This window comes from Lissotriton vulgaris, chromosome 4_1 (assembly GCF_964263255.1).
Source record: "Lissotriton vulgaris chromosome 4_1, aLisVul1.2, whole genome shotgun sequence".
Taxonomy (NCBI): domain Eukaryota; kingdom Metazoa; phylum Chordata; class Amphibia; order Caudata; family Salamandridae; genus Lissotriton; species Lissotriton vulgaris.
The window spans coordinates 1618880343-1618907068 of NC_141691.1; the positions used below are offsets into that span (position 1 = coordinate 1618880343).

The following is a 26726-nucleotide window of genomic DNA, read 5'->3' on the forward strand; positions in this document are numbered from 1 at the left end:
TTCGTAATTATGTTTATTGGATTTGTTGGGTTCTTGGTTGCATCCGGTAGAGTTGGAGAGATAGGATTTCAGTGGTTGTAGAGAAATTGGCTCTCTGGCTTCCGTTGTGTTAGTTTTGTCTGCAGATGGGGGGGTCGGGTGCCCTGTAAATGAAACACTTCTGGCACTGCAGGAGAAGAAACAGGAAATCCCATAGCTCGGGGGGGGGGTTTATGCTGGCGATGAAGTACTAAGATTTTAGGCTCTAAAGGCAGCCCAGATGGATCTGCTGGTAATTCCATTTCATGTGCTTGGTTAGACTGGAGACCTGGTAGAACGGGTAAAGCTAGTGGAGCTGATGAGCGCGTAGTTTCGTCGCCTGGCGGGGCCTCTTCTGGGGCACCCTCTGTTGTTTTTTCAAGTTTAGTTATGGGGGGTGTGTTGAATGTCAATGTTTCCGTTGTGCCTTTTAAGGACTCTATGTTTAATTTGGTCGGTGTTTTAAAGTAGTTATTTCTTCTCTCCCCTAGTTCAGTTGATAAGGTGTATATGCCGGTGTCTGTATCGAGTTTCGCCGATGAGGCAGAAAGGTACCCGGATGCCCCTTCTGGTAGCTGAGGGTGCAACGGGGAGGGGAGATTCAATTGGTTACAGGTGTTGAGGTGGAGAAGCGCACCTGCGTCTTTAATAAAGGACAATTTTGAATACATTTTAGGTTGAAGTAATTTTTTCCCTTGGGGCGCAGATTTCTTCCAGGTAGTCTCTTTTCCTACCTCGCTTGGATCTTGAACTAAATCTACTAACAGGATATCTGGCGTTCCTAAGTTGGCGGTGATGGCCGCGCGGGATGAGTTCTCCCGTCCAGTCGAGGTGGTCGGGGTGGCCGGAATGGTCAAGGTTTGTGTGTTATTTCCCAACGGCTCGTTTGGGACCTTAGGGTTCCTTGTTTTACCTTTTCTGATTTTACTAGTGGAGGTTGTGACTTGCCTCACCTTGCCAGACCTCATTATCGGCTTGGCACCCTGTGCGATGGGGTTGGTGGGTCAGGTTGGGAAAATTGGCAGGTCTCGGGTCTCGAGTGATTCGTCCTTTGCGTCCTTTGCTGGCTTTCCCCTGATGGCTTCCTGGGTGTTGAAGGGTATTTCAACTTTGCGCCTCCTCCCAGTTAGCAATGGATTGGGGTTTTTTGGCAGTGATGCTGATTGCTGATTGCAGTTCCGACAATTTTACTACTCCCTCTCTTGCCCTGGTTCAGCCTAGTTCAGCCTATTACGGCCTGGGCGGTCTGGCAGCGCCTCAATACTTCTCTCGTTGCCGCGACTCCCCCTCAGTGCTTCCCACCTTGCCACGGAGCTGCTCGGGACAGGGCGGTGATTCGGGGTAAAGGTTTGTAATCGCCCGTCACTTCGCGCAGCTCATGGCTCTTCCCCCGCGGTTTTCCCGAGCTGCTTCTCCGTCTCCGTCACCCTCGCGGCAGAGGGGCAGATTTTCGCGGCTCCGTTTTTTGCTCCCGTTTTTCGGGACTCTCCCGTGGCTTCCCGCGCCTCCACCGATCTTCCCAGGGGGGGGGGGGGAGAGAGAGCAGGAGTGAGGTTGCAGGGCTCACCGTGTTGCGTTTCTCGGCGTCTCTCTGTGCAGTAGCTGGCTCCGCAGGCAGGCTCCGCTCCGCTCCTCTCTGCTGTCTGGCACTGCTCTGGTCTGCGGCAAGATTGCAAGCCCGGACTGGATCCTCGGCTCATGGAACTGAGTAGCCTACAGGTGCATCAATCCAGGATAGATGAATTTGTAGTCAACAGTGCAGGTTATTCACAAGTGGGAATGCTTTCCTAACCGCATCGGAATCAGGCCCTATGTGTTGAACAGAATCCCATTGGAAAGGGTTGCCATTTTTGAGTATCTGGGGATCACTCTCAGCAAGCATATGGATTCGGCCTTTCACATAAGGAAACATAGATTAAAACTAGCACAGATTACAGGTGGTCTGGCTATGGTCTGTGGGCCAGATGTATCAAGAATTGCTCTTGCGATTCTTAAATAACAAATGTTACCGATTCGCTATTTAAGAATCACAAAATGCAATGTATGTAGGATTTGCAAAAAATTGCGAATCCTACATATTCCTTAATAGCGAATCACTAATTGCGAATCGCTATTAAAGTATACCTTTCCATTCATTAGCCCATAGGAATGAATGGGATTGCATTGGCCATTTGTGATTACCGAATATGTACTCGCAAATTGCGCATGCAATTTCAAGGGTGCAAGGGTGCCAAAAGGACACCCAGTTGCACCCCTGAAATATGTGTACATGTGCATGTGTGCACATGCGACCACATGCACTTAGAAAAATGCTAAAAAGAGCATTTTTAAAGGAATTTGCAAATTATCACCAACTAGAAGTTGGTGGTAATTTGCGATTCCTTAAAGCCAGGGCACAATTTTTTCTTGCTTCCTGCATTGCATTTAAGGAATCGCAAATTGAGATTCCCTAAATGCATTTGCAAAATAGGTAATTGCAAAAATTGTGATTGCCTATTTTGCGCATGCCTCTTGGGATGATACATCCCAAAAGGTTTTTTCCCATTCGCAAACGGGTCGTTTCTGTGAATCGACCCATTTGCGAACGGGAGTACGCTTTACACATCTGGCCCTATAAGTCTTCATTTTCTAAACCCCTTCGTCTTCTGATGGCAATATGATGCAGAGACAGAATATCGACAGAAAAATATTAACATGCAAGAATATCGAGGTAAGAATATCGTTGGTGTTAAATATCAAGGTAAGTAATATCGATGTCCAAAATATGAATTATCTTGTTACGTAGTAATATCAAATTTAAAAATATCGAAGTTAAAAAATATCAATGTGAATATTATCAATTTTAGGGTTTCGATATTCTTTTAATGTTCTACTTTTCTTTTTTATTATTTTAGTAAATTTATAATGTTAAAATAATACTATATTATTTAAATAAATACATTTTATTTGTTTTTATATTAGTTTTAGGAGCAGGATGTTGGGTTTATCGGGGATAAGGGTGGGTAGTAATAACATTTTTTTTTTAAATGTATTATATTTTAATAATTTGTATATATTTTAGGAGTGGGATGTTGGGTTTATAGGGGATAAGGGTCGGTAATAAATTAAAAATGTTGTAAGGAAATTGTTATAATATTTTACATTTGTATATATTTTGGGAGTAGGAGGTTGGGTTTATAGTGGATAAGGGTGGGGAGTAATTTAAAAATATTTTGGGGGTAATATATTTTATTTAATTTTTATTTATTGAAAGGAGCGGAGTATTAGGTTTATAGGGGATATGGGTGGGTAGCAATTTAAAAATATTGTGGGTGTAAAATATATTTAGTAATATTAAATACATTTTAGCAGTGGTATATAATGTTTTTACAGGATATTGCTTTTTAGTGATTGAAGAATGTATCAAATAAATGTAAATAAATAAATTCAACTAATATCATTTTGTTAAAAAAAAGTAATTAACATTTTTTTAAAAACATTTGAAAATAATTTTGGTGCAAAATAATTACTGTAAATTTGGTTAGATAAAAGTTCTTATTAATATTTCATATTTTATAATAACTAAAAAAATAACCATTCATGATTTTTTTATAAACTATAGATATTAATACTTGTTAAAAATTTGTGTTAAAAATTATTAATTGAATTAAAATATTAATTTAAAAAAATGAAAATGTTATTCTAGTTTCAGAATGAAAATCAAATTTAATAATGATGTTTTTTGTTAAGGATATATATTTATTAGATTTAAAGATGAAAATGATCTGTATTAATAATTTTTTTTGTTTATTTTTATTTAGAGTTGGAATAGTAAATTATTATGGTTTACTAACCAGCATTTTCCCTGACTTTAGTTGGATATGGAGTTAGAGTAGTAAATTAATATTTTTACTATCTAGCACTTTCCCTTATTTTACTTGGATACGGAGTTGGAATAATAAATTATTACGGTTTACTATCCAGCACTTTTCCTGAGTTTATTTGAATTTGGAGTTGGAATAGTAAGTTATTATGGTTTACTATCCAGCACTTTCCCTGAGTTTAGTTGGATTTGGAGTTGGAATCCTAAACTATTATGGTTTAGTGTTCAGCACTTTCCCTGAGTTTCGTTGGATTTGGAGTTAGAATAAGCAATTAATAGGGTTTCACTATCCAGCACTTTTCCTGAGTTTATTTGAATTTGGAGTTGGAATAGTAAGCAATTATGGTTTACTATCCAGTAAGCCCCCTGAGTTTAGTTGGATTTGGAGTTGGAATAGTAAATTATGATGGCTTACTATCCAGCACTTTCCCTGAGTTTAGTTGGATTTGGAGTTGGAATTGTAAATTATTATGATATACTATCCAACAATTTTCCTGAGTTTAGTTGTATTTGAAGTTAAATAGTAAATTATTATGGTTTACTATCCAGCACTTTCTATGAGTCTGGGGTTGGAATAGTAAATTATTATAGTTATGTATTCGGCATTTTGTTAAGTTTATTTGTATATTTTAATAAGTAAATAGATGTATGTTAGTTTTTAATTTCAGTATTTTTTAATGAAAAGACATTTATATTTCCATTTACAATTAGATTTTTATTATTTTCTTTGGTTACAAAATGTATTAAAATATTTTTTTTAAACTTACATTTTGATGGTATTCACATTTTATTAAAGAGTATAACATATTTGTAACATTCATTTATCATGTATAAATGTGAAACAAATCATGTATTTCTACATACAATTTTTTGGTACACTTTTCAACAATTGTAATTTTTTTGGTAGCATAGTCATGTAATGGCAAAGTAAAACATTTTAATTTTTTAATTAATAAACAGTTTCATTTGTTTTGTTCATTTTTTGTACAAATAGTAAAACATTTGTATACCTTCCTGTTTACTTTGTTATAATACATGTTATATCAATTCAATTTGTTTGAAAACATATATAATATGTATTTTCCAAGATTATATTTTATTATTTAGTAAATAGAATATCATTTTAATAAAATAATATTTAATATGTTTAATAATTTACAATATTTTTACAGAAATATTTTCTGCAACATATATTTTTTTATCACATTTGTATAATTTTTGTACATTAACAGTGTATGGAATAAACATATTTTTTAATATACATTAAGGATTATAGTATAGCTTTTCTGGATAACATAATAGTTAAAGTACATTTTATATTTTTTAATGTTTTTTAAACATTGGGAAAAAACATTGCAATACATAAAGTTATACACATAATTTAAAAGTTTTTCTAAATATTTTCTATTGTTGTCTATGGGAAGTTAGTCCTATTTTTTTTTTAAATATGCAGCCATTTTGTTTCCTTTTTTTCTCACTTTTCTATCTATCACTTTAGTTTGTAGGTCATTTTGGAAGACAGAACCTCGCGGTTAGATGCTGCGTTTCAACTGTCCGGGTAAGTTTAATTTTAAATACTTTTAAGTTAGTTTTAGGGTGGGGTAAAGTAGTAGAAGTGTAAATACATTTATTAGGGTGTTATTTATTAGTTTTTGGTGTAATTAGATGTTGTTTTGGTAGTTTAGGGGCCTATTTGGATGGTGGTCGGAAAATCACCTCGACCACCATGGAAGCGGAAAACAACTGCCTTCCTGGACCATGGAAAAACCGGTGGTCAAATTAGGATTGTCTGCCAAAAAAGACCGACCGCGGGGGAACCGGCCCAAGAAAAAATGCCCGTAGTGGGCGGTGATGTCCAAAATCCGACCGCAGCGGTCGAAAATGCAGCGGAAAAACAACAACCCGCCGCACATAGCGGAGACACCGCACGGTTAATTAGGATATCCCCCATGGTCCCGCGGTTTGTTCCGCTGTTTCCGACCGCCATGGTCGCACACTGGAATGAATGGTAGAACCAGCAGAAGATCTGCAGCATCGCCACCTCTGCAGACGATCTGTGGGAAACATGGCGGACGATGCAAAAACGCCACAATAAGGCCAAACATTGCACAAATCAAAGTAGCCATGCCCCCCAAATACACAACATCACATCCCAATGACACAAACACATGCCAAAAAGAATAGTAAAATTCCCAGGACAACACACACAACACACCTGACAGGAATACCCCATTTGGACACACTCACATAGCTGAGTATAAAACCAGCCCCTTCCCTGACCACAATCCTTTGCAACACTCCAGAAGAGAAGGGCATTCACCAGATCTGAGAGGAGAGGCAAAAGAACACCACCACCACCAACATCACACCAGCACCACCAACCCCCAGCACATAACACACCACACACACCACCACCACAACCACCACTCACACCCCTGCACCCATAAACACTTTGCACACCACACACCATGTCCACACATAAAATGCCCAAATTCACAGAGAGTAAGTTGACAGTCGTGATAAATGAGGTAGTCAGATTGGAACCACAACTATTTGGTAGCCTGGTCCAACAGACACCATTAGCCACAATGACACAGATGTGTCAAAGGATAGTCCAAAGGGTCAATGCAGTAGGGACCACCCCGCGATCCAAAAAGGAGGTCATGATGTTGTGAACCATTTTAGGACACATCCTGCTACTGCAAGTGCCGAAGGAAGCCGACTCTCCAGCAGACGCACGGAGAGAGGCGCTGTCTTTTCTCCTGCCGAGAAATCCAGCTCCAGTGTTTCCAGGCTACCCTTGCGGGTTGCTGGGAAATCGATTCCTGAGCCTGACCTTCTTCATTCCAAACTAAGGTACGGAGCTGATTAGACCCTAAGAGAAATCTTAGACAGATTCTTGGCAAAGAATAGTACATTTATGCTACACTTCACTTACTTCTTCCCTCGTACTAAGCTTAGGTTAGGTACATCAGGGTAGGCGTATTTTAGAAGCACCAGTTGAGTACTTTTAGCCTTTGATATTTATGTATGTATTTATCTATGGTTTAGGAACCATACAATGCTTTTACAGTATTATTTTATCCTACTCTTCTTACTATAAGCATTATATTTTACAACCAGTATTACGATTGTAGCAGTTCATTTCTTATGCTTGAGAAAGAAGACTGTACAATAAAACCTTTTTATTGAAAACACTCGTCTATCTATTTCTCTGCACCTCTGGTGAAACGAAGCATGAACGATTGACTGAGTGAAATATCTATCTATTGTTTCCACAACTCTGAAGATACGTTTTATCTTGGGGAAACAAAGTTGTCATGTTTATGCGGTTGTCAGAAACGAATCCCTTCTTGTGAATTCGAGAAAGTTTATAGTGACCTCTGAGCTAGCTGGCGCTCACAATTAAGTCTAATATATTCGATAGAGACCCAGTAGACCTCAGTCCTACATCTAATCTATAGGATATATTAATCCAATGCGCAGAGCCTATTGGGAATATAGGAACTACACTACAATGAAGCGGTGGCATGATCTGAAGATTGTCAAAGAGAGGAGAAGCAAGAACCGGGAGCTGGCTGACAGGACTGGCGGTGGCCCTCCCATTCCACCAAAACCATTCACACCATAGGAGGAGAAGGTGCTTGCCCTACTACATCCAGAGAGTCTCACAGGAGTAGCCGGGGAGTGGAGGCTGGTAAGTACAAACAAATGACTACCGCCACACTGATATGTACTGTCTTGCACTACTACCAAGCTACACCACCTAGGACAAATACCATTCATCTGTACCACACACTCACAAAAACATGCCTCACCAGTCACCCACTCCCATTCACCCCAAACATAGCCACCAACATCACCATGGGGGCATGTGCACAGGCAGCCAGCACTACAACTCCCACCAGGCACCCTTGTACCACAGCATCAGCAAGATGAAGCCCTCCCCACCCCACCCAGAAGCATGTGACAGCCATTACACAACCCACATCAAACTAACAGGTAGGTAGCCATATTGCCATGGAGGGCTGTATGTGGGAGGGAGGTCTGCACTACTACTCCTACCATGCCCCCTGGACTACAGCCTAGCAAGATGGACCCCTCCACCCATCCCACCCAGAAGCATGTGTCAGCCATTACACTACCTTCAACAAACTAACAGGTATGTAGCCATATTCCCTGGGAGGGTGTCTGTGGGTGGGAGGCCTGCACTACTACTCCCACCATGCCCCCTGGCCCACAGTTTAGCAAGATGGACCCCTCCACCCACCCTACCCAGAAGCAGCTGGAAGCCATTGCTGTACAGCAAACAAACTTACAGGTAGGTAGCCATCTTCACAGTGAGGGTGTCTGGGTGTGGGAGGCCTGTACCACTACTTCCACCATGCCCCCTGCCCCACAACTCAGCAGGATGGAGCCCTCCACCACCCCACCCAGAAGCATGTGTCACGCATTACACTAGCCACAACAAACTAACAGGTAGGTAGCCATCTTACCTGGGAGGGTGTATGTGGGTGGGAGGCCTGTACCGCTACACCCACCATGCCCCCTGGCCCACACCCCAGCAGGATGGATCACTCCCCCACCCCACCCAGAAGCACTTGGAAACCATTGCAGTACACCCAACAAACGTACAGGTAGGTAGCCATCTTCATAGTGAGGGTGTCAGTAGGTGGGAGGCCTACACTACTACTCCTCCCATGCCCCCTGGCCCACACCCCAGCAGGATGGAGCCTACCCCCCACCCCACCCACAAACATGTATCAGCCATTACACTACCCTCAACAAACTAACAGGTATGTAGCCATCTTCCCTGTGAGGGTGTCTGTGGGTGGAAGGCCTACACAACTACTCCCACCATGCCCCCTGGCCCACAGCCTAGCAAGATGGACCCCTCCGCCCACCCCAGCCAGAAGCAGCTGGAAGCCATTGCAGTACACCAAACAAACTAACAGATATGTAGCCATCTTCCCTGGGATGGTGTCTGTGGGTGGGATGCCTGCATTACTACTCCCACTATGTCCCCTGGCCCACAGTCTAGAAAGATGGACCCCTCCACTCACCCCACCCAGAAGCACTTGGAAGCGATTGCAGTACACCAAATGACCTAACAGGTAGGTAGCCATCTTCCCTGGTAGGGCTGTTTGGGGGTGGGAGGCCTGTACCACTACTCCCACCATGCTCCCTGTCCCACAGCATCAGCAAGATGGATCCCTCCCCACCCCACCCAGAAGAACTTGGAAGCCATTGCATTGTTCACCTTCACCTAACAAGTAGATATCCATCTTCCCTGAGAGGCCTGTTTGGGGCTCGGAGGCCTGCACCACTATTCTCACCATGCCCCTGTCCCACAGCATCATCAAGATGGATCCATCCCCCCACCCAGAAACATGTGTCAGCCATTACACTACCCTCAACAAACTAACAGGTAGGTAGCCATCTTACCTGGGAGGGTGACTGTGGGTGGGAGGCCTGTACCACTACTCTCACCATGCTTCCAGGCCCACACCCCAGCAGGATGGAGCACTCCCCCACCCCACCCAGAAGCACTTGGAAGCCATTGTAGTTTACCCAACAAACTTAGAGATAGGTAGCCATCTTCACCGTAAGGGTGTCTGTTTGTGGGAGGCCTGCACTACTACTCCCACCATGGCCCCTGGCCCACAGCCCAGCAGGATGGAGTCCTCCCCCACCCCACCCAAAAGCATGTGTCAGCCATTACACTACCCTCAACAAACTAACAGGTAGGTAGGCATCTTGCCATGGAGGGCTGTATGTGGGAGGCAGGCCTGCACTACTACTCCCACAATGCCTCCTGGCCCACAGCCCAGTAGGATGGAGCCCTGCCCCACCCCACCCAGAAGCATGTGTCCGCCATTACACTACTCTCAACAAACTAACAGGTAGGTAGCCATCTTCCCTGGGAGGGCTGTTTGGGGTGGGAGGCCTACACTACTACTCCCAGCATGTACACTTGTCCCCCAAGTACAGCAAGATGGAGCACTCATACCACACAGATGCATGTGGCATATATTTGACCACCTCATGCAAATTACTAGGTAGGTAGACATATTATTCTGTCTCATGACACCACTGAGCAGAATGTAATCCTCCACGCACACACAGATGTGCCACTTTACAAAGCCAAATGTGAGCATGTTACAGATAAGTAGCCAGTACGTGCACCCACACATATGTCACAAAAGAAATGGTACTATATGGCGACACCAACCCTTTCATTACTTATTATTATTATTATTAAATCTTTATTTCGACATGTATGTCATAAAAGCAACACGTTAAAAACAACATTAGAAATGATAAAACACTGATTACAGAATAGGGTCATTTAAAAAAAGGAGGGGCTAAAATTGCAGATCAGTTAGTCCTTGGGCACTATGCAACTAAAACCAGATCATTATCCCACTTTTTTCCTTCTTAAATTCCACATTGCCGCCAGGAATTTAGTAACCCCAAACACAATCCATGGCGTCAGGTCAGTTTTTAGTATTCGGAACGAATCGAGGTGCTGCCTGATGCCCAAATTTCTGCAAATAGGGACAATCCAATTCTTCCTGGGAATCTTGTATAGAGGACAGAAAAAGACCATGTGTATCTCGGACTCTAGATCAGCATTGCACCCAGGGCAGTTTGCAGGCGCATCCTGCTTCCATCGTGCTGATAGAGCTCTGAGCGGTAAAGAGTTATATCTCCACTGGAGGTACAGCTTTCTGTGACTACTAGGATTGATGGCATCCAAGGCAGGCTCAGGTTTATAAATGTCCTTATGCTCCAAGAATGACAGTGTTAGCGACCCTGTTTTGGGGTTAGATAGGTGTTCGGCCAGGTTTTTTTGGTAGTATGTTCTCACCAGTTCCTGCCGGGATAACCCACAGCATGCTTCTTCAGGGTTCCTCCATACTTGGGTCAGCCCCAGTCTGTCAAACTCCTGTCTGATGTATTTTAACCAAGGAATGTCCCAGCTATTAGGTAGGTGTAAAAGTTCAGATAGTTCATTCCTATAGCTAGACAATTCCGGAGTAGCCCAGAGTCGTCTCCAAAAAGTAAGAGGTTTCAGACCTAATTCCTCCTTAATAGGTCTCAGTCCCAAGTCCAGTCTAATAGGAAAGAGGGGCGAACTCGGCGGTAAAGATAAGAGCTGTCTGATGAACATATTTTCCAAGGTACTGAAATTTGATTGACAACTGTGCGCCCATAACTCACCCCCGTAAAAGACTGCCCCCGTGCCTGCAGCTTATAGATTTCAAGGGGAGGCGAGACAGGTTTGTAGATGGTCTGTTTTAACAATTTAAAAATCCCCCCAATTTTTTGTGAAAGCTTCAGTTGGGATTTGGTCTGGTGATGTGCCCAGGTCATGTCCTCGGTCAATGTTAGGCCCAGATAGTCAAAAGTTGACACTCTCTCTAGGGAAACACCCTCTATGGTAGGGTTGGGGCGAGACAATCTGGGTGGATTGAATACCATATACTTAGTTGTGGATTTATTTATTTCCAGGCCCCTGTCGTTGCAGAAGGTAACAAAGGCATCCAGAACTCTCTGTATACCCATGGGGGACTTTGCAAGCAGCAGGGTATCATCCGCGAACATGATCGCGGAGATGCCGGTTCCCGCCAGCCTTGGGGCATCCCGGTTGGGGACCCCGTTAAGATGGTCAATCACCCCGTTTACAAGGAGGCAAAACAGGGTCGGTGCAAGCACACAACCCTGTCTTACCCCTCTGTGAGCATGTTACAGATAAGTAGCCAGTACGTGCACCCACACATATGTCACAAAAGAAATGGTACTATATGGCGACACCAACCCTTTCATTACACAAATATGCACAACCGACCCCCCTTGCCACGCACAGTGTGCACACAGGTAAGCAAAGGGAACTGTCACAGCTACCAAAGTGTGACACAACAATGCACATGTACAAGAAAGACTAGGCACAACCATGCACAGCACTCACTGATTAGTGCATTGCCATGGGGCCTAACCAACAAGGTCCATTTCAAAAATTAGAAAGAATGTGTGGGGTTATAAATCAAGATATGCACATGACAGGACAAAGGTATGCAGGAGAATACAATGATCAGTCCATGGCCAGATGTGACCTCTGCCAGGTCAGACAAATCAACAAGGCGTCAAAAATAAAAACATGTTGTGCTGGTCCCTACATGGCAACAGGTCCCTGTGATCATGATTTTTGCACGAGTTGCATGGTATGCATTAATATCTCACACCATGGACAAGTAATGCATGTACCACTGCATCATGTCAGGAGGCACAGTAGTGCACATAGCAAACAATGTGATGATCAGTCAATTGTGTACTGTACAAACAGTGGATGGCAAGTTAGGAAAATTAACAATAGCAAACATACATTACACAACTTAACTGAATGGGTGCAAGAAGGGTAAGTCCACAGTTAGATATTTTAGAAAAATATATCTTTATTCTACTCTTTTGATAGTTTTTGAATTCATTATTATTATTTAGAAAGATTTACACATCTTTCAGAATATCTGATGCATTATAACACATTATTTACATTTACTAGTCACATTCATGGTTCAAAACATAGAGAGCGGTTGTATATGATGATTGCTAGCGGCAGAATAGGAACTAACAGTGGATGACACACAGCCAATACAAAGCTTGTGGTGTGGACTACAATGACCATTTCCCATCTAATCCACCGGTGACCAATACCTCACTGCAGAGGACAATACCAGCAACCTGCAGAGCCAGTCTCCGCCCACGGTACATTGACTCTTGGATGTAGACTCCCTGGATTCTCAGGAAGATGAGCTTGAGGCTGCCCATCTGGTGTGCCAGGGAGCAACAGGTCCCAGGACCCCATCCTCCCCGCCACCACATCTGCTGCAACACCAACTGCACAGCAGACCCCTGCTGTTACGGCCTGTGCACCCACCACCAGCACCAGTGCCACCTGCAACATCCTCCCTGTCCCAGAAGATGACCACCCCACACCACCAACTTAGGACAGCAGGGAGAGTGTGCGCGGACCCACAGTGGTGAGGCGACAGGTCCATGGCAGCAGGGTAGGTAGGAGGGCTAGGGTCACCTCCAGACACCAGGAGGCTGGGACTCTATCCCTGGAACACATCACCAGAGTCCTTGGGGAATACGAACAGGCCCAGGGACAAAGTGGCTGGTCGGACGACCTGTTAGGCGAGCTCATCCTGCTGATGAGGTCCATCAACGGGGAACATCCTTTACAACGAAACTCTAACAATGCGGTACCATTACAACGCAGGTTTTACAATGAAAGTCGTTACAACGACTTTCGCTGGAGGGCGCTCTAGGATAGGGAATAGTTTAATTTACTATCCAACACCTTCCCTACTATCCACGGGGACTGGAGTTGGACTAGTAAATTAAACTATTCACTATCCAGCGCCCCCCAACGCAAGTCGTTGTAACGACTTGAGTTGTAAAACCTGCATTGTAACGGTACGCGTGGTAATACCTCGCGTTGTACCATCATACATCCTCCATAGACACTCGCATTGGACAAATGGTGGACCTCATGGGCCAGCAAGTGGCGTTACTGAAGGACAAGCCTGCGCAACAACCAACACCTCCCCCTCCCTCTGGTGGGCCGCAGGATGACAGTTCACTACCCTCCCCTGCGGCCACAGAGAAGGGTGAGTCCTCAGACACCACTGGCACCACAGCAGGGCCCACTCCTGCCAAGCGACCAAGGGGCCGTCCAAAGAAGAGCCTCGGAGTATCTGGAGGCAAAGCACCTGCCAAACGCCAATTACAGACCCAGCCCTGATGGCAACCCTCTTCACCACTGCATTGACTGTTTGGACTGTCCTTCCCCACACTGCCTTGTGAACGGCATCTGTAAACTCACTGCTCCACCACCACCTCAATGAAATGTGCACCCCCCTCACAAGTCAACTTTGGAAATAAAATACCTTACACACATATTTTTTTGTGTCAGCTCTGTCTTTAGTGCAGGATGTACAGTCTGCAACATGTCCATAATGTATCAGGAGTATGCACTGTATGTAGGCAAGGATAAGTTTAAGGCACCCCGGGAAACACAACAGAACAACAATCACTGGTGTGAGTGTGGCATCACAGACATTACACAACACCTACCATCTACATAAGCCAACATGTAGACGTCACAATGGGCAACAAGGGCCAACATACACGTCCCGTATACATTCACAAATGATACCCACTGCTGAGTTTACAACTGGCTGTTGTTACAATTCACATGTACCCCTTCACGACAAAAGCAATATCACCAGACAATGGGTATATTGTACATTGTCACCCACCTTCAAGTGAAATAGCAGGTGATGAGCTGTTGACGCATGTCCCCATCTTCCTCCTCTCCACTGTCCTCAGCACTGGACTCAGGTTGGTGTGCCGGCGGAGGCCTTTGGTCCTCATCATCCAGGAGCAGGGGAATCTCCTTGCGAATGGCCAGGTTGTGGAGCATGCAGCATGCCACTACGATCTGACAGACCTTCCTGGGCGAGTATGCCAGTGCACCTCCGTTTTTTTCCAGGCAGCGGAAACGTGACTTCAGCAGATCAAAAGTATGCTCCACCACATGACTTGTCCTCCCATGGGCCTCATTGTAGCGGACTTCAGCCGGGGTCCTGGGATTCCGCAGTGGGCTCAGCAGTCATGGACGGTTGAGATATGCAGAGTCACCTAGGTATGACAAATAGACATTGCAATGTTGCACAGGCAGAGGACAGCAGGTCACACACCCAGCATGCCATACGACTTGGCATACTCACCCACAATCCATGCACGCTCGGGAAGCAGATTAGCCATCAGCTGTGGCACAATGCTGTTCCGCAGGATGTAGGAGTCATGGGCTGAGCCTGGGAATCTGGCACACACATGCGAGATGATCATATCTGCCAGGCATACCACTTGTCCATTAATGGAGTGGTAATGTTTGTGATTCCAGAATATGTGCTCACTTGCCTGTGGTGGCACAAGATGGACATGTGTACAATCAATGGCACCAACAACATGGGGAACAATAGTGGAGAAGCGTGGCTCAATGGTTAGAGCGGCAGACTCTGATGCAGAGGTCTGGCCCAGGACCAGGGTTCAATTCATACCTCGGCGGCTCTTGGACTCAATTTCCCCGGACCTGATAATTCTCGCCTCGGTGCCTAGTCTAATCATGGGTCCCACTCAGTGACTCTGGGCAATAGCTTGCTTAATCTCCACAACGGCCCCAGCAGCGCTGTGGATGCCTGGCTTCACCTTGGGGGTGCCCAGGAGTGGACATTTCATAGGAAAGCCAGGATGGGTTCCACAGCAGTATGAATACAGTGCTACAAGGCCTCCGGGTAGAAGTGCGCTATATAAATACTCTACATTTACATTGACATTTACAATTTGCCCAAGGGAATAGAAGTCTTCTTTCACAGCTGGCAATTCAGCACCCCTGGGGAAATGGATATATCTGTCCTTGTATATCATCATGGCGGACAGAACATCACGCAGCACCATGCTGAACATCGGTTGAGGCATCCCACCAGTGCTGGCCACTATCTCCTGGAACAATCCAGTCACAAAGAAATGGAGGGCTGCCATCACTTTATAAGTTGGGGTGAAAGCTGTTGGATATGTCCGGCGAGGCTGCAGGTGGGGCTCCAACATATCACAAAGTGTTTTCAGGGTGGCTCTATCAAGACGGAATTTGCAGATGATCGCCACATCCTCTATGTCCTCCAGCAGTGTCAAGTGACAAAGCAGATTTGGCCCCCCTCCTAGTTGAGATGAAAGTGGACACATGTCAGTGCAATCCATCATGAAATGTGCACATCATATCAAGTTCTGGATGAAACAGCGAAAACAAAGACGACTCAATAATTGAGTGACACTCCACCTTACATGTGTGTACCTTTGGGCTACACAAAGGGCACACCTCTCTAATTACAATACACAAGTACCTCAAACACCACATAGGTCAATGTGAATGCACATTGTGATATGGCCACATTTCACATGTGCACGCCTGGGAGCATGGCATCCAGCCAATGTGTAACAAATTAACAACACTCGCTCATACTTAGCTGCTGTACCTGTCACACCTTAATACATCATTTCAACCTGGCACACATCCACAACACAATGACCACAGTTGGCACTGAACTGACAATTGCGTGTATGAGCAGATAGAAGAGCCCATGCAAGTAATAACATCATACAGTGAGACGAGCATTGCCATGATTATCACTGCAACTCAACAAATTGACATGTGTACACATTGTAGAGTCCACTACAACACTGTCTTGCCTCATCGACCATCTAATTCATAAGTGACATGTGAGGGAGTACAGACCAATCTACGATACACATACACAAACATGGCATGTGTAGTCACCAGTGGAGTCAATGGGACATTGGCATTGTGTACACGATGATGTGCCCTTGACCATGTGGCCACTGTGTACTGTAGAAGTATGCTAGATGGCCCAAATCGTGTGTCACCGGCACCCCCCATTCACACAGGTGCAGTAGTCATTTGCATGGAGACAGGCCCAAATGGCGTTTGGCATGCTCCGCCACATATAATGCGGTGCGTCATGTCATTGTATGGCTCCCAAATCGCGGTAGCTACCGCCTGCCCCCGGCTGTGTGTCACTGGCACCCCCCATTCACACAGGTGCGGTAGTCATTGGCATGGAGACATGCCTAAATGGCGGTTGGCATGCTCTGCCACACATATCGCGGTGCCTCATGTCATTGTATGGCCCCAAAATTGCGGTAGCTACCGCCTGGCCCAGGCAGTGTATCCCCTCCATGGAGCATGCCCTAAAGCCAATGGGAACGACGAATGGGGTGGCATGATGCAATTTTGAAAATCGCGGTAGGCGTGCTCCGCCAAAGTGGAGGCGGTCATTGGATTCTTTTGAAAGATGCACCATTGCGGTAGCACACACCGGGCCCCTGCGTTGTATCACTGCCATGGAGCATGCCCTAGAGCCAATGGGAACAAGGATTGCGTGGCATGATGCAATTTGGAAAATCGCGGTAGGCGTGCTCTGCCACCGCTGAGGCGGTCATTGGATGATTTTGAATTAGGCAGATCTGGACCACCAATGGCTGCAGCTTGGCACCTTTAAAACGACCGAAAATATACAAATTGAAGAAGGTCAAAAAGGGCCTATATTTACCGACCCCGATATTCCAAAGGCCTATAATTCCAAACTATATTCTACAAAACGGAATATCTGGGTCATAGAATGAGATGTTTTGGTATGTCCTGAGGCAGAGTTGTTGGCAAACTAAAAAATCAAAAAAGGCTAACCAAAGAGAATAATCGGTGGTTGAAAGATTCTCATCAGACCACCCAAATGGCGGAGTGTCCTCATATGAGATGGGTTATGGCTCCAAGCAACATCCTGACCATCATATGACGGTATAGTTGCGGATACCAATAGTTGTCTCCATCCAAGGTTTATTCTCAATGGGTTGCTGATGAAGTGTAGTGTGTGTGAGTAAGTGTGAATTAAAATTGATTGCCAGAACAAAAAATATGTTTAATGAGTATTGCTCTGGTATCAACTATAAAAACTACGCCTAGTAGTCTGACAATATGACTACTGAGTAAGGCTGTGCAAGAAGGTCGACATGTTTCAGCCAAAGGAAGTGTATCCGGCTTTCTTCAGGATCAAAAATAATAAGATGGAAATACTACTGCACAGAGAAATAGATGTGAAAGTGATTTTATGCAACAAGAATAAGAACATCCTACCCGGACCTTGGAGCGCCAATGTTTCCAGGGATGTTGGATAATGTGATCCTTACCTATGAAAAAACATATTAGAGAACCACATACAAATTATAATGAATAAAGATCTCCACATTTGCCATACAAGCAGTACCCAGAACACACATAGAGTAATTCTGACTCTATATTATACCCCACAGAAGAGCCTGAACTGAAGGTATGTATACTCTACTAGCCCATTAACTTAGATATGGGAAAAAGAACTGAATTGCAAAAATTAATACTTACCCAGCTTTATGTGGGTAGTAGACCTCACCTCGCCTGGCGTCCTGCTCGGGAAAATTGAGGCACCGCTCTATTGTGCAAAATTGAAAATAAAGAAGAGGGACAATGAAAAGCCTCGTCCCCACTTAATTCACCAGGTTGAGTTTTGCACAATATAAAAAACCTAATTGTTAAACAGGGGGGAAGGTACATGTGCACCAAAACATGAAGCTGACAGTGCAGTGGAACTGGCTGAAACACGAGCTGTCTATTTGAGATGTAGTTTAATGGTTTAAAATTTGCTGATAGTTGGAATAGAGGTGTTCAAATTACACCATGGGATAATCCCAGGATAAGAAATCTAGTAAAACCTAGTAAAAAACGGGAGCCACAAACCCTGCGACCTACCTCTCTGTCGGTACCCCTCTCTAGCGTCCGAGAGGAAGTGGAGGTGGTGACGTGCAGCGGCCGCGGGTTATTTATACCCGTAATAATTGAATAATTGACGATGATTTGGATTTAATTAGATCGTATTGCGGTTGCGTGGAAAGGACCGCTATCTGTCCACACATGCGCATTAGATGTAACTAGTACTATTGCTCAAGAGCGCATGTGCCGATTGAAACCTCTACTTTCTGTCGGCTCGCGTGGAAGGGAGCTGGCTTCGGCGCATGCGCAATGTCTAGCCGCTGCTGCGGCACATTTGTATACAAACGATCGCGCAAAGAGGCGTTAAACTAGTGAGTTAGCGCTGGATGTGGTGTGCAATGTTGAGCCGCTAGTGCAGCACACTTAGGCAAAGGAGCGTGATGATAGTGGATTCATGCTGGGCAGAACATAGTATCAAGAGGAATGTGTGGAAGACCCTTGATACAGCTGGTAAACTTCATGTATTGCACCTGAAGCACTTCATATACTAAAATGGCATAGGATGTATGTGTCATGATTCAAAAAGTCTATGCTAAATATTGACATAATATATCTTATCAGAGTATGGCAACCACTAGTATATTTATATTGTGTGGTGTCATTTTGTCACAATAGCATTACAGGGATGTAGTGTAGTGTTCAGTGTACAGTGTCATATATGTATAAGAGATCACAATAGCATTACAGGGATGACCATGGAATGTCATCGTTCAATCCCTGCACATCGCTCTTAACTCTAAAGATCCATTTTTGCTCTTTAATAAAGAGAAATTTTGACACATCACTGATGTGTGGGGGAATGAATGGATGTTCCAGTACCACCCATCTCAATTCATCAGCTTTGTGTTTTAAATTCAAAAAATGTGTAGTCAGACGAGTTGATTGTTTCTGGCAACGAATAGTGCTTTTGTGTTCACTTATTCTTAGTTTGATTCCGCCACTCCGCCATTTGGGTGGTCTGATGAGAATCTTTCAACCACCGATTATTCTCTTTGGTTAGCCTTTTTTGATTTTTTAGTTTGCCAACAACTCTGCCTCAGGACATACCAAAACATCTAATTCTATGACCCAGATATTCCGTTTTGTAGTATATACCTTTAAAACGACCACAGGGGGCTATATATGTTTGGGAGGGAGCCTCTCACATTTCCACTGCTCACAGAGCCTGCTGCCAGAGACCTACGACCTGCTGACTCCAGGGACTGCTGCCTGAGAACCATCATCTGCTGCCTGAGACCCCTCATCTGCTGCAGCCTCCAGGGACTGCTGCCCGAGACCCCTCATCTGCTGCTGCCTTCAGGAACTGCTGCCTGAGACCCCTGACCACCCAATCCCACCACAGTTGTTCTATGCCCACAGTGATGGCAAGGACTGAGAAGATCCGTGCCAGTCCATTCACAAGCGAGGAGCTGGAGGTGCTGGTGAACAAGGTGCTCACACAGTACCCAAGGCTGTATGGTGCCCCAAATGTCATGGTAAGTCATGAACAGCGGAGGTGTAGGGCAGGGTGGGCCCACATGTAGTTTTACTGATGCAGTATATTCCTGAGGGTGTTGAGTTGTGTCATGCACTCCATAAAATGCAGTCTCCAGGGGGAACGTAAGTGTCCCAATGTGACAAGTTGGCCTGCCTGCTGTTGTGGGAATAAGTGTACTGAGTTGCGATGTCAGCCATACAGGGATGCAGTATACTGGTCATGCAGGAGCCAGGATACTGATTGTTTGGCAGAATGGCTGTGTGTGCCACTGTTGTCCATCTCAGCGTGAGCCCAGATGGTCTTGCAAAGTACCTGCCCACCAAGTTTCAGTGTTGGCATCCTGCATGTGTGTGAGATGTGCAGAGACTGTGTTCCCCCTCTCAACTGCATGCAATCACATCAGCTTATCCCATGCAGAGTGCCTATGTGATATGTACCCTAGTCTCTGATGGACATATCATAGAATTTGTGACGAGTTTGTGTCTTGCTACTTTACTGATTGATGTTGGTACATGACACTGTGTCACTGATCATTCCCCCTCTTGTCTCCCATGCCTGCAGCTCAAGGTACACCAGCATAAGGCTGTGTGGAGGGCCATTGCAGCAAAGTTTAGAGCTCCGGGAGTATGTAACCGACGGCGCCCACACTGCCACAAGAGGTGGGACGACATCAGCCGGCTGGCAAAGAACGTGGCAGAGATGACCTTGGGGCTGCTTCACCACACTGGGCATTTGGCACGGCGCAGTATGACACCACTGATGGGCCGCATCTTGGCGGTGACTGAGCCTGAGCTGGATGCACGTCTGAAGGAGCGTCAGCAGCAAGGCAGGGATGAGTATTTGGGGAGGGTGACTTTGGCTGGGAGCAGCTGCATGTGTACAGGGCCTGTGTCAGTGCTGGCCTATGTGATGTTGGTGGAGTGATGCAGTGTCATGTAAGTGGCTGCTGGGCTGGGTGCCAGGGTCATGCATTTCCCCAAAATGTTCCTACAAAGGTAATTGTCCATGCTGTGCATTCCCATTGCAGTCTGAGTTGTGCTCTTCAGGTTTCTTCAGCATTGGGGTAGTCTGGAGAATCACATTGAGAGGGAACAGCAGTTTTCCCAATCTGAGTATGACTTCATCAATGCGTCCATTGCATGCACCCAGTGTCTGTGTTGTCCCCTCCTGTTCCATCCAGGTCTGTCAGTGGCAACAAGTGGGGTACCCCCATCATGTCCTTAGGTGTGTGTCTGGTAGACTACAGCCACAGGCAGGGTGTTGTGCTGTGTTGCCATCACATGGCTCAGTCATGACAGATAATCAGGGTTACATGTACTGTTGGGGTCTATATAGTGACTTGCCGCAATGTCATTGCAGGTTGTGTTGTGCAACATGTCGATTTGGTCCTCTTTTGAACTGCATTGATTGCATTGGTTGGTTCTGTTGCTGCCACAAACCTGACCCTGCATCTCTCTCTCATGCAAATTTACCAATGGTCACATGGGACAGGAGCCGTACACCAGTGAGGGTGAGACTAGCACTATAGCTTCATAGGAGCCCAGTGACACAGATGTCACCAGCGTCTCAGAGGGGGCCAGAGTCTGTAGGAGGAATCCCAGCCTGAGACGCAAAGTACCACATCATCTATTGCCAGCGGTGATGGATCTATGTTGGAAGGCACAGGTAATGGAGACTCTGCATCATCTTCAACCACACAGCGGCCAGTGCCCATCCTCCCAGCTACTTTCTCTGGTGCTGCCCGTGTCCGGGTCAATAAGAGGGGACGAGTTTCCTTCACTCCTGGCACCTCTGCCCCTGTCCCCCCTGCTGCCCTCAGTGCTGAGTCTGTGGAGCTTTTGCGCCAGCTGTGCGTTGGCCAGACAGCTCTCCTCAATGTCTTCATTGACCATGACAAAATATTCGCCCAGGTGGTTGCTTACATGGAGGGCATACATTCCGACGTGGTTGGGCTGCACCGTACTGTCCAGACTTTGACCTCCACAGTGACGTCTGCCCTTCAACAGGCACATACTCCCATTCCTGCTCCAGGACCTTTGTCCACCCACAGGTAGTGGCCACGTCTGATGATAGTAACGACGGTTCCCATACGTCACAGTCATGATACAGCACACAAAGCACACAGCATAAATAACCCAAGCGATCATGCCCGCAGACACCATTCCCACAGAAAAACAAAGCCAGCCCAGAATGCAAATACAAAAGCCAGTCAGGCAAAACCAAGGACCAAAAAGGAAAAAAAAATACCTCAGGTGCACATGCCTCAGAGGCATCCCCAGCTAAGGACTCTCCTGTCCCTAAAGCATCTTGCAAAGAGAGGCATGCAGTTTCTGTGCCCACTGAGGAGGTGGTGCATGGCAAGGGTACACCTAAAAAGGGCTCCAAGGCAGATTCACCCACCACCTCAACTCCCATTCTAAGCCCAGTGAAGCAGGTGAAGGAGGACACTATAGGGGGTACACCTGGCAAACAGGGGAAGGAGAGTCAAAGGCGAAGCCAAACGAAGCGTTCAGCTAGATCCAGCACGTCCACCGAGGGAGTGCCTGTGTCTGCACCTGATGCAGCTTTGTTGGTGTGTGTGCCTGTTGTGTCCACACCACTTTCCATCAATTCCAGTACAGGGAAGCCATTTTGAATCCCCAAGAACACAACTATCTTAAATTCCGCAAATACTTGAAGACCTGGCTGTTTAATCAGTAAATGCAAAAACCACAGTTGATGGACAGAATGCAGAACAATGTCATACATTCACCCCAGTACAGAGATCTGGGCCTAAATCCATCGCTTTTTTGCACTCCACACCACCCCAGTTCAGACATGGCCATATGCAAATTAGCCCGGACCCTGTGCCTCATGGGAACAGTCCAGCCCGAACTGCCAAGCCATGTCTTTCCTGGACCGGAATCAAGCATCCTAGGACCGGTTTCTGGCTATCAGCCGTCTTCAGCCAGGATAGCTTGACTCCAGTGGTGTGGAGAGCATGGGACTCACGTCTGAGCATACCCATCCCACTCGGGGTGACAAATGCAAAAACCACAGTTGATGGACAGAATGCAGACATGTTTAATCAGTAGCCCTTCTACCATCACTGTTGAATCTCTTCATCCTTCGGTGTCCATAGCGCCGGGAAACCTTCGGGTAGCTGCACACTCAATAAGTTTAATAATAATAATAATAATAATAAAGAAGTGTAAAGGCACACTGCCACAATCTCCCAGCCACACTGGGTCTCAGGTCTGCATGACTCCACCTCCACGTGCCACTACACCACCTGGTCCTAGCAGCCCTCCGGCTTGCCAAGCCACTGATAACACTATCTCACCTGGGCCGCTCTCTCCCCAGACAAGTGCTCCAACTGTCCCCCACACACAGCAAGCTCCCAGTCCGCCTGACAGCCAAGTCTGAGTGGTAGTCCCCCTCACACACTTGTTTCTCACACAGGTGGGCCTGTACTGCCCATTGTTACCCCCCTGACTGTGTTGCTGCCCATGGAAGGGTACAGTAGCACACACTCCCTGTGTAGATTCTCATTTACTCACTCTGTACTTTGCCCTGGACACTGGCCTTGTTGCTCTTTGCTGTGTTGGACTCTTCCCTGTGCAGCCTCTCATGTAGTTGCCCTGCACTTTGCCCTGGACACTGGCCTTGTTGCTCTTTGTTGTGTTGGACTCTTCCCTGTGCAGCCTCTCATGTACTGGCCTGGCACTTTGCCCTGGACACTGGCCTTGTTGCTATTTGCTGTGTTCGACTATTCCCTCTGCAGCCTATCGTACTAGCCCTGCACTTTGCCCTGGACACTGGCCTTGTTGCTCTTTACTGTGTTGGACTCTTCTCTGTGCAGCCTCTCATGTTCTCGCCCTGCACTTTGCCCTGGACACTGGCCTTGTTGCTCTTTGCTGTGTTGGACTCTTCCCTGTGCAGCCTCTCATGTACTCACTCTGCACTTTCCCTGCCCACTGGCCTTCCTGTTTTGCCCTTGCCTGTGCCGATTCTCATGGATATGCTTTGCACCCTGAACTGGCCACTGGCCTTCCTGTTTTGCCCTTGCCTGTGTCGATTCTCATGGATATGCTGTGCACCCTGAACTGGCCACTGGCCTTCCTGTTTTGCACTTGCCTGTGCCAATTCTCATGGATATGCTGTGCACCCTGAACTGACCACTGGCCTTCCTGTTTTGACCTGTGCTTTGCAGTTTCTCATGGATATGCTGTGCACCCTGAACTGGCCACTTGCCTTCCTGTTTTGCCCTTGCCTGTGCAGATTCTCATGGATATGCTGTGCACCCTGAACTGGCCACTGGCCTTCCTTTTGCCCTTGCCTGTGCAGATTCTCACGTACTCACTCTGCACTTTGCCCTAGACTTGGCCTTTTTGCTCTATGATGTGTTTGACTCTTCCCTGTGCAGCCTCTAATGTACTTGCTCTGCACTTTGGCCAGCCCACTGGCCTTCCTGTTTTGTCCTTGCCTGTGCCGATTCTCATGGATATGCTGTGCACCCTCAACCGGCCACTGGCCTTCCCTTCCTGTTTTGGCCTTGTCTGTGCTGATTCTCATGGATATGCTCTGCATTTTGTGCCTTGCTCTTCTCTACTCTTGGTGCCTATCTGTGCAATATATGAATAAAGACAGTTACTCCTGTTGTCTGTTTTTTCTGTGTCCTTACTGAATAAAGTTGTTTTGGTGTGTGCATGTACTTGACAATGCCCCATGCTCTGTGTGCCACTTCAACTTTGCCAATGTCTTTGCTCGTCTACTCTTTTTTTCACTGGGGTGACAGGGACTTCAATTCTTCCTGACAATGATACCTGTGGTGTCTATGATGTCAATTTTGCCTGCAATGCAGTAGTCATTTTCATGCATTTTCAGTGTTGGATATTTTCTTCACATGTCAGGTTGGGGGACACTGCCAGCACAGAGTGTGATTCTGTCCATAGATTTGCAGGCAGGCTGGGCAATGTCATGATGTATGTGTGTTGTACCTTTATTTGTGCCCAGCAGTGTATGTGTGTGGCCATCTTGTGATGGCCAGTCATCTGGGTCCCATGGCCTACCTTATATGTGTGCTCTTGGGTAGTCAAGAAGTGTGCAGTGTAAAGGGTGTGACTTTGTAGGGAGAGTTGATGTGTGTGTGCCCCTGCATTGTCAACAACACACACATGTCCGCCAGGATTTGGGTGCCTGTTGTTTGGATTGTTCAGCCCTGTGGATGTAGTTGTATGCACATGTGTGAGTTGTGTGTTGTGCACTGTGCAGTGTTTTGGTGTGGCCATGCAGTTCTGTCTGACTCATACTTGATGTTATTGTCCCTTGTGAGTATGCAGAGTGTGTGACTGGCACATCAGTGTGGTGTATGGTTGTTCATCCATGTGTCTGGTTTCTGTTAGTGTGGACTGTGCAGGCTTGCTGCTCCACACTGCCATTGAGGTTGTGTTTTCTCATGCATTGCTTTCACAAGGTGCCTTTTTGCCTCCAGTATGGCATTTTGTGTGTGGTGAGATGCCATCCCCCATTTGTGCTTAAAATGCCTACCCATTGTGGGTCTGAACTCCCTCTGTTTGTGTATGGTGCATTCCTGCCATTTCCACTACTGAAGTGCAGTACACGTCACTTTGATGTCAGCTGTCCCCTTGCTTTATGTGTGTGTGCCACCACGTCACTTCATTTGTGGCACTGTGCTTCATGATGCAGCTCTTTGGCCAAGAGTTATGTGCCACTCAGGATATTTGCCCAATTGTTTATTTGTGATGTCCCTGTGCTGTTTGGCAAGCATGGTTGCTCATCTGCTGTTCAGTTGTGTGTGCTGCCCAGTCCTCTGGTCAAGATGATTCCACCTTTGTATCCCAGATTTGTGCATCTGTTGTAGTTGTGTTGGATGTATGTGGGTTGGCTGTGGTATTGTTTCACTTCCTGGGTGTGCTGTTGTGTTTGTGCTGTGCTGATTTGTGTAGTGTGGATTGATGTTGTGTCACTGATGTCTTTATGTGACTGTTATGCTTGGTGTGCACACACTGCTTGTGCGTGCAGTGCTGTGTGCATGTTGCATTGTCATTGCCTGGTGTGCATCCCCTGATGTCCTGCAGTGTTTGCTCTGTTCTTTTGCCTGTGCATCTGCTGTTTATTCATTGTGGCTGTGTTGTTCTGTGATGCTGCACTTCTTGTTTGTGTTGTGGTATTTTGTCTGTGCATTGTTCCTGAGTTGTTAGGTTGTGCACTCCTGTTGTGTGTGTGCTCCCATTGACATTCCACAGTTTGGCTGCACAGAGCATGTGTGTTTCTGTTGTGGTTCTGTCTGTGTTTATGTTTGGTTTTGTGTTTGTAGTTTTTATGCAGCTATTTGTTCTGGCCTACCTGTGTGTGTGATGTTGGTGGCTACACCCAGGGTATGTGTTTGTTTGTTGGTGTATGGAGTGGCAAGTATTGCCAGCCTTCATTGTGTTTAGCACTGGTGTTGTGTGCTGCAAGTGTGGGGTGGGATGTCTGTGTACAATCCTCCTGGTGTTTGGCAGTTCTGGATTGTGTCAATGGGCCCTGTGTGTTGTGCTGCTGGTGGTTGTATGCACAAGTGGCTGCTCCCAGTTTGACTTCTGGGCCTTCCTTTCATTTTGTGCCTATACATGGTTTGCCTTGCTGTCTCCCTATGTTATTGCACTGTGATGTCTGTGGTTTGACTTCACTGACTATACCGGCCATGTGTGGTTTGATGGTCTGGGGGGGTTGTTGTGTGTTTCTTGTGTTGCATGTGATGTACACATGCTTGTTGTGTCTCCATGGCCTTCCATTTCTGTGCATCTGACTTTGGCTTTCCTATTTGGTGTGCTCCATTGCTGTTGACATTTGGGGTGTGTATGTGTCTGTGGTATGTATGTGTGACTATGCAGGCTGTGTGTCCATGTGTATGTTTGTTCCTTGTATATGTTCATTTG

At 46.0% G+C, this 26726-nt stretch overlaps 1 protein-coding gene across 1 annotated transcript in view; it reads left to right on the forward strand.

Moving 5' to 3' along the window:
* The first annotated feature begins 2712 nt into the window (after positions 1 to 2712).
* LOC147724323 (heterogeneous nuclear ribonucleoproteins C1/C2-like) overlaps positions 2713 to 26726 on the forward strand; it is a 36089-nt gene continuing 12075 nt past the window's right edge. Inside the window, exon 1 of the mRNA XM_086918020.1 lies at positions 2713 to 2758. Within this exon, the coding sequence (XP_086774146.1) occupies positions 2713 to 2758 (46 nt within the window). The remainder of the gene's footprint in view (positions 2759 to 26726) is intronic.